The sequence below is a fragment of the Pieris rapae genome, chromosome 3 (assembly GCF_905147795.1).
Source record: "Pieris rapae chromosome 3, ilPieRapa1.1, whole genome shotgun sequence".
Lineage (NCBI taxonomy): Eukaryota > Metazoa > Arthropoda > Insecta > Lepidoptera > Pieridae > Pieris > Pieris rapae.
The window spans coordinates 5,374,598-5,384,535 of NC_059511.1; the positions used below are offsets into that span (position 1 = coordinate 5,374,598).

Sequence of the window (9,938 nt, forward strand, 5' to 3'; positions counted from 1 at the left end):
TTTGTTTTTTTTTATGTAACTGAAAGCAAACGGGCAGGAGGCTCATATTGACAGAAGGCTCGTATATGCATTGCCGGCCTTTTAAGAATTGGATTTGATTTTTATGAATTCTTTCCTTGAAGAATCCTAATGCGAATTGGTTCGGAAATACCGTGGACTGGAGTGGTTGATTGGTAAAAAATGCCCTAAGGAACGCTCAGTTTTGGAACGGCGGACGTCGAGGTGATACGGATCGTATTTTGTACTCCTTGACGTTCGATGATCTCATCTTGCTCAGCAAACCAAGCTCTTTAGAGGCTAACTAACTCTTTCCTTCCAAATGACCGCGAAATATCCAATATTGTTTTGACGCAAACAGACAGCCTAAAATATCTATCTTCTTTTTGCTTACAGAAGTTCCCTGGCACTGGTTTGGGAAGATACAAGAATCAAGTACCCAAATGGGCCAATTTTTCGCCAAGTCTTTACAAAAATGTAAAGCGTTTGGTTATCTTATTTTTTTAACTATTATATTTAATTTAATTGCGATAATGAAGATGAGGTGAGGAGCGTGATGTAATGGTTACAAATGCTTTTCATTTCATTTCAAATTATTTCAAAAGCTTGGCCATTTAAAAAGTAACGATGAGTGTTGAATATATTCTTCGTAATATGAAATGCCAAATTTTCTGCTCCGTGCACCCTTAGGAGACGAGACTTTCGTCAAGAGAATAAAACAAAGTGTATAATTTCATTCATTTATTATTTACATAATTTACAATATTTATTTACCAACTTTCTGCTACTTAAGTAATACAATGAATGAATAAATTAAAGGAATATTTATTGGTTTAGTTTATGATTTACCTCATAAACCTATAAATTCAAAAAAGAAGTTCGAAGAAGACGATCTTATTGTTTTTTTAATTAAAATAGCTGCGTTACAAAACTAAACCAAATTCATCAAAATCGGTTCAGCCGCGTAACATCTATTTATTACTTTATAATACGTTTAATTATGTTGGAAATTCGGGCATTCTTAATATTTCAATACATGAAATCTTTGAATATACTCTGAAAAGGCTGCGGGGGTACTGCTTAGTGTTAATTTTTCTAATATAATTAAAATAACTAGCTAATCAAAATTCTTCCATCTATTTTCACATTTATAGACTTGTATGCTTTGATATATTCCCTCAGGCGATGTTGATCGTAGCCGAGATTTTGTATATTTTTGAAGTTATCCGAGATCATCTGCAAATAGATCGTTAAATTAAGAAACAAAGAATTTAGTAGTATATCTTTAGATATATGATGGAAATGCATCAAATAGAATTAGAACACATATACATTTGAAATTAGAATACCATGTTTTTTTATGAATACAATTAAAATTTATTAAAGAACGTCAAACTTAATTTAATTTAAATTTAATTTATGATAATATGTTTATTGTTGGACAGTGTGGACGTTGGTTTTGCCTTAAAAAATAACGTTTAATTGCACACGTAAAACAAAGCATGCATTGGTGCAGTCACTATATATTTAAATATATACTATATTTAATTTATATTTCTTAATACATTATTTACCGTATATCCATCTCCTCCATTAGTTAAATATATGGGCGCTACAATTTGGTATAATTTATCCTTGTCCAGAGGTACCGTTGAGAACTTTTTCTTAACATACGCCGAAACCACCCTATGACCCACTGGCCGCGATATGTTGTATGTTACTTGAAGTCCTATAAATATAAAAAAATAAAAATATATTATTTCATTGTTATATATAAATATTTACACAATATGAATTGGCGACAAGAAGCCGTTTTTGTACGATGTACAAGTAGCACCCGTTCATGAGTATGACGCATGGCCAACCATCGGCCCCCTCGCCATATTTTAGGAGAGAGACAACCCGACGCATGGACGCCACCACAAGCAATGACATTTAAGCGAGCATGACCATCCTTGAAATGGGAACTTGGCTACATAAGAACCTTGACTTAAGTTAATTCAGTTGAATAAACTGTACAAAACTCTCAAAAAGAAAACCAATATATTGGCTTCAGACTACCGATATCAAACTAAAACTCAACTCTTTCTTAAAAATAATTAAATATTATAATTAATTCTCTTATTAGTAAAGTATTTAGTGGGGGCTATAATAATACAATTAAGCGCTGAGCTATTCGTGCAATCTATAATTTAAAATGTTGGAAATCTCTGAGAGATAAATTCGAGGAAATTAATATACTTACCTTTCCCTCGCAATATATTTATGAAAATATTATGTATGTATATAAAAGTACTGATTAACTATACTAGAATGGAGCATACGCACAATGTTAATACTCGGAACAAACGTGGGCTAGACTTAGTAAGTTAGTAATAATTTTTTGGGAGAAGGCAAACTCTTCTTTAATAAAATCCCAGAGGCTCTTTTATCTCTGCCTTTTAATAAATTTAAGAAATGTATGAAAGAAAAGCTGTGTAAGGCTTACTATAAATTTAACGATTATCTAGTTAATAAAGGGGCCTGGGACTAGTGCTACACAGGCTTCTAATTAATTTACGTTATTTGTTTTAAAATACGTATTGTTTGTGTAAAAAAACTTGGCGATTAAAAAGAGTGGCGGAGAGTTGATTGCCAGTTCTTCTCTTCCGTTCTACGCCCTTGATTTGAGAACTGGCAGTAAATGTAAAACTAGATTCATTTAATGTAAATTTCTCTTTTTTTTGACGTTCATAAGTGTACATTATGTTACCTATATGAATAAATGATTCTTTATTTTTTATATTCCAGAACAAACCAGAATATATTTTTTTTCCATAACACGAATTAATTACCTGAAACCTGTAAAATCCAGGGTCCCATAAATCGTTCGCCTTTTATCAAATCACTTGCTGACCGCTCTAAGGCTTCGTAAAGGTACTTTCCTTGTAATTCGAAGCTAGTCAGCCAATCCAAATATGGAAATAATTCCACTATGGAGCCTTCTGTTAATTCTGAAACATAATATTATTTTAATTAACTTATCTGTGTTTGCGAAGTCATAAATATGCGTCATTAATTTGTGTTAATTTTATGAATAGTTATTTAGTTGTGTTTTTCATTTTCTCTATAATATTTTAACAAAATATTATTATATGTATAATCTATTTAATTATGAGTATTGGAATGAAAACATGTGGTTTCATTATAATTTAGTATGAAAAAGTGTGAGAAAATATGGATATCCTTGCTTCATCAGAAAAGTTTTGGCCAAAACAAAAGGTTCTTTTAAGAGAAGGGATAAATACGATGCCTTGGGCATCTATCTATAATATATCTTAAACGCTAAAATATTTCAATCAATTATCTGCGATGACCTTGAAGTGCCCTGCTCTATCGTCTGAAAGAAAAATAATTGTACCCAATAGCACGCCTGTCACATTCGTTCTCGTTTTCGTATTTTGTACGAATTCGTTTAAAACGATCGATATGGATTTTACAAAATAATATAGTATATTACAATGTTACATTAGAACACCGCTGTGGTTTTTATTAATGTAACCATAGCAGTCTTCTTTAGGAGCGCGACAAATGCATGTAAAAGTAGTTTTTTAATTTAGAATTTATGTTGGTTAGTGTTAGGCTATCTGTTATTATGTTTGTTAGGTCTTATATTGTGATAAATCTACTCACCACCTTTACGTATTATAGCTCTCATATTGCTTCTTTGTATTAGTGCAATGATAGGATAGCTAGTCTTTATTTTTAATTGTGCCTGTAAATAACATTCAATATTATATATTTAAGACATTATAGTTCAACAATTTGTCCAAACAGGATTTCAGATAAAAATATATATCGTTTGTGTACTTATATATTCTGTTTTGGTTTACATTATCTTCTTTAGCGAAATTTATTACACTTTGCTTAGTATATAATTTATTTAATTAACACTGGCTATTAGGATTAAGAAACATTGTTTTAGACGCAAAAATCTATGATATGAGTTCGGAACAGTAATACAGTATTTGCTTAAAAATGAGCCAAATCATAATGCTATATATACATTTAAAAAAAATATTCCATTATAATAAACTTACTGTATATCTCATCACATCAGCCAAAAAGTTTCCCATCAAGCATTCACCGTGAACGCAATCTCTGTGATCCATGGTTTTCTCTATGTGTCCAATAACCTTGGCTGCGGCTGTATGTACTTTTTCGGCATATGGAGCAAGTTTTTTCTTAATGTTTTCGTCTTAAACAATATATTTAAAAAATCAGTGGCGCTACAACCTCTTTAGGCCTCTTAGCCTCAGATTTCTGAATCTGTTTCATGATCATTTTTTAAATCTAATAGGCAAGTAGGTGATCAGCCTCCAGTGCCTGACACACGTCGTCGACTTTTTGGACGTTAAGTCGTTAAGACATGTCGGTTTCCTCACGATGTTTTCCTTCACCGTTCGAGCAAATGTAAAATGCGCACATAGAAAGAAACTCTTAAAGAAAACTTGGTGCACAGCCGGGGATCGAACCTACGACCCTACGAACCTACGACGAGAGTCGCACGCTGAAGCCACTAGGCCAACACTGCTTTGTATGTATAATCAGTATTTCTGTTAACTGAAATTTTGTCAGGAATACTTTATTATTTTTGATGTTAAATAATTGTTTTAAAATGCTTATTCTAATCTAGGTGTCAGTATACCAATTAAATAACATAAAATAAATGTATATTTTAACTTTTACTGTAAAAACTGACTTAAAAATTAACTATAATTCATAACACAAGTGGGTAGAAATATTATATATTCTCAAGAATCAGAAATTTATATTATTAAAGAATTCGGCGAATAAACTTATTACCTTCAGGGATCGAGTTGTCCAAAGCAATGGGCTCTCCATACCAATTTAGAATATCGCCGACACAATTAAAATGAATTGTTATGTTTCCAAGGAATTTAGTGAATGCATCCGTCTGGAGAACCAACACCTAATAAAAACTATAGTGATATAAAACATTGCTTTTATTACAAATAACGTATTATCCTTTCCACCTCAAAAAGAGAGATGTCAAGAAGTACTTGGAAAAGCGGGAAGACTCTGATTATTTTAAGTAGTAGTTTTTAATTCTTAGGGCCTGTTTAACAATGTCCGGATAAGTTCCATATAAGCTATTTATTACTTATTGGTAGGATAAATTGTATTTTTGCGTTTCACGACTGTCAGATAGCGATATACATCATGATATGCGAACTATCTTATTTGGAACTTTTATCTTTCGAATAATTATGCTACTGCCAAATAGCTATGCAACTATGTGTTGCATAGCTATTTGGCACTTTATCCATACATTGTGAAACAGGCTCTTAGTATTATTTGTTGCTTTTAAATGTCAAATTTCAGTTTTTTAATTTTATTCTTTAGTTTTTTTATGTTTCTTTGTCTCTTAATGCGCTTGCTTGTTTTCTGTTTTTTATACATAAATTGTTTATATATGTAATCTATTTTGGCTTTCTGTATTGTCTTAGTATTTTGTATTATAATATGTATAAGTATAAGCTGTTAGATTACTTATAATTAAATAAATAAAACGTAGCATTAGAAAAAAAAATAGTTACCAAAGATTTTGTTTGATTTAAGAAAATTGTAGAGAAGTAAATTTTAACATAATTTTTATTACAAATTAATTAATACTGGTGTATATTTGAATAAGCGAGTTCTTCACATAAAATTTACATTTACGTATTATTCATAAAAATAACTTTCCAAATTAAATAATTTCAAACATGTATTGATGAAAGACAGACCTAATTAGTATAAGAAAATTTAATATGTGTTTAATATATTCAATGAGAATATTTAATTTATGTAATTCACAAGTTTATTTTTAGTCACAATTATATTTAGTTTTCGTATAGGAGGACAAAAGAAAATATGGAGGTGACGTTATAGATCAAGCAGGGAAAAACTGGATGAATGTTGCTCAAGACATATAGAAGCGAAAAAATATGGAGGAGGCTTTTACCCTAAATTAAAAAAAAATATAAAAACTACAAAGGAAAAAAATCTAACTTTTTTTTAGAACCAGTACAAATTATACTCATATTAAGAAATGTAAACTAACCAATCGTCGTATGGATTCATTAAGGCTTTAATGATAATATTATATTTTCAAGTACACATAAGACAATTATTATAGGAACATATTTATGAGCAATACCTGATGATTATGATCACTTTTGCTTTTTACAACAGTGAGATAAGGAAACATCAACGTCTTGTCTCTATGTGAGTGACCACCCACAACCAAGTCAATATACTGGCCATAATCTTGTGCTATTTCCCTGTTAAAGAAAGAATTAAAAATCTTAAAACATTGTATGATACATTATATATAATTCCTCCAAACTGTAAAGAGATGGATATAATTATATATTGGGTAACACATATTAGGATATTTATTTATTAATCACATCACATATATATACATATAGTACTAAATCTACGGTATATGTTACAAAGTCTTTTATCTGAAATATACGACCAGTTAGGTAAACATAACAAAATATATACATAAGTAAGAATAAAAATACTGGAAATGTTTGTAAAAACATACCAGCGAAACAGCGTATTAGTTTCGACATAGGCACTTAACAATGCTTTCTTTAAAACCGATCAGCCCACTACCTGAATATATCCAACTCCGGATAACTACCGTTTAATCCGTTAAAATCGCGAAGAAGTCGAATGAGAGGTGCCTAAACTCCTATGTTGGTTTGTAGAAGGAGTTTTGAAAATGTTCATATATTTATTTATTACTTTACTTATTTAATTATACTAACTATATTGGCTTAATGTCATTACGATATTATGTGCTGTGGAGCGTTATAAACTGAAAAAGGACTTACACATCGAGTGTGTACCCACAGTGTGATAGGAGTATGATTATATCCACTCCCATGTCACGAAGGTTCTTCGATTCTCGGAGCGCTGCCTTACGGGGGTCAGTGAACTTTACATTGCCGGTTGGTGCTAGATCCTGTCGAATAGAAAATACGCAAAATATCCTATATCACGAAATAATAAATCTTATTTAAACGTAATCGTAACAAACAAACAATTGTTGCTAAAAAACATTATTTTTTGGCAAGAATTGGTTATAGTAGATTGAGAAAAATATATGTATGGAAAATATATGATATTTATAACTTGTTAAATTCGTTAAAAATTGTAGGTAAAAGTAAAAGGTGGCTCTTTTCTATACGAAAGTGTTATACTTTCGACTTTAACAATTCAATAGTTTATAGTTTATACAAATTGATAAAAGAAATGTATTACAATGTACCTATCTACACATTCGCTTAAAACTTTATATCGTAATGGATTCCGGTTTTCCACAGATAATAAATAAATAATAAAGTATAAAATTAAGAAGTTATTACGATATTAACGGTTGGCACGATAAAAAATATTCAGCAACTAACCGTTATGGAGTTCGTTCCAAGAATAAAGATAGATATAAATTTTATGACAAATAAATAAAAACTTCTTTTTTATACATTTAAATATACCTTTAGTTTAGAATATACCTTAGTAATCGTTGTAGTCACTCCAACGATTCCAATCATCTTTCCTTTTCTTTCTATAATTGTGTATGACTTGAACAATCCTTTGAGTCTGGGTTCTTCTGAAGCGTCGAGGTTAGCAGCTAACGCCGGAGCTTTTAAGTTAGCTAAATATGGCGCTACACCATCAATGTCATCGTCGAATTCGTGGTTTCCGATTGCCTATAAGGAACCCAAATGTATGGATAAATTGGAGGCATTTAATTCATGGGGTTAAATTATCAAACTGTTGCGAAAGAGTTTAAGACTTTATAGAGGTTTGGAAGATATACATTGACCTCGATTTAAATATGTATAAACATTGTAATCCCGTAGTGATAACAGCTGAGCACCAATTTGTCTTTATAAGTGCATTTAATACTCATACTCATACGGTGAAGGAGCAGAAGAACAGCAATAGAGGAAACCAGAATGCCTCAGACAGATCATCGGCGATGTGTATTGGGCATAGAAGACTATGCCCATAAGATCATTTATTGCATATTAAGAACGTGAATGAACAGGAAACAGATACAGCCCTGGCTTAAAAAGTTGTAGTGCTACTTGATTTATTTAAATAAATAGAAAAATGTTTAAACAGTCACGCTACACTATTAGTTAGTACAGGGAAAAGATTTATGTTTTCTGCTGAACTGCTCTCTCGAAACGAAATATTATATGAATTACCTATTAGTAAGAATTATTATCTATCTACCACTATGCGTTCTTAAGAAATAGAAGCAAATATCACATTACCAATCACGAAATATATGTATACGATAAATAAATTACCATAAATAATCACAGCACACAAAATCAAGAATGTAACGAATTTTACAAACTAAGCTTATTTAATTATTCTCTTGTTTATTGTTGTAACAAAAAGTATGGACAATACCTACTACTAGGTATCTGTAGTATATACGTCATAAATTGTCAGAATAAAGTTATATTTTAATATTATACTCACATGCGCGTCATTATTCAACAAATTCAGAAAATACTGTGTGGCATTCCATTTAAGCAGTGTGTACCAATAAGTGCCCTGGAAGCTGTCTCCTGCATCCAGGAGAACAGAATCGGGGTGCTGTCGTCGTATCGCCTCTATCTCATAGAGAAGGCGAGGTAGACCACCATAGCACTTTTCTTTATTATGGTCACAGAGCAACGTGTCATCGGACGTTTCTTCAAACCTAAAAAGCGCGGGTTAAGCTTTTCAAACAAATTTTCAGTAACCAACACATATATACTCATTTTGGGGAATGGTGATTTAAAAAAAAATACGTTATACTATTTATCAAAACGGTTCAGTATCAAAATTCAAACTTATCTATGAGTAGCAAGTGAAAATAGTGAAAATAACAAATAAGTATTATTTACATACCTTGCATGAAAATCATTGTAGTGAACCAAATGTAGGGGGTACACTTCACAATTTAACTTATAATTACTACCACAGTCAAACCACATCAAACATAGAAAAATAATTATTTTTCTCATCATTAAAACACGATGACACGCGTAATAGCAACATTAAGAAATGAAAAGGTAATTTTTTCGCCACCTATAGTCATTTGTTACGTAACCGTTACTTTACTGTAATTAATTACTCGTTTGAAAAGAATTTTGGATAAGAGGCCTAATGAATATGTAATAATTTTACACATTGTCGCATATTATCTGTCGATTATTTAAGCCCTTATAAAGAAACTTTATTTCAAGAACTAAAATGTTAGGTACATTACGCAATTTAAATTTAACTGGTGCAGATACCAGCACCATAAACCCAAGTTTAGCTACAAAAGCTTTGCGTAAAAAATTATTAAGAATTGTGTAAAGAAATGACTTAATGAAAAGCGCATTGGCTATTTTATTCATAAGAGATAACAGGCAAACCAGATAATAAAAACCACACTAATTAAAACTATATTAGTAAATTGACGATTTATGATCTATTTTGATAATTAATGAATTTCATTTTCCATCAATGACTGGCAAACTAAAATGGCGCTCTTTACAAAAATGTATTTGTTTGAATACTCTTGTTTCATACAAGATAGAAACACCATCTTGGGCAATATCAAATATGGCATGGGCTATGGATAATTATTATTAAAATCAAACCCAAGATTAACATGAATAAAACATTGTACAATTGAAAACTGTTACAATTCCTAATAAATTCTTTATCAATCGTGTCCACGAGGGAGTAATAAAATATTATTATAAGTACTTAGTAGTAAATATGATTCGAGAAATCAATAGCATACTAAATGTTAATGTTCATCAATTTCTGAAATTTTTGCATACCTTTTTAATTTATGACTATCTCATAAGGATTATCAACGGTTCGGT

At 30.8% G+C, this 9,938-nt stretch overlaps 1 protein-coding gene across 1 annotated transcript; it reads right to left on the bottom strand.

Annotated features, from left to right (window-relative positions):
* Positions 1-729: 729 nt before the first annotated feature.
* LOC110993266 (apyrase) lies at positions 730-9,347 on the bottom strand. Its single transcript, XM_022259457.2, has 11 exons — positions 8,968-9,347; positions 8,554-8,776; positions 7,569-7,766; positions 6,888-7,018; positions 6,200-6,323; positions 4,843-4,969; positions 4,077-4,234; positions 3,670-3,751; positions 2,832-2,990; positions 1,572-1,726; positions 730-1,233 (listed from the first exon to the last, which is right to left on the bottom strand). Exons 1-11 carry the CDS (start codon positions 9,084-9,086, stop codon positions 1,111-1,113), a joined length of 1,599 nt encoding a protein of 532 aa, XP_022115149.2. The 5' UTR covers positions 9,087-9,347; the 3' UTR covers positions 730-1,110.
* Between the last annotated feature and the right edge of the window lie 591 nt (positions 9,348-9,938).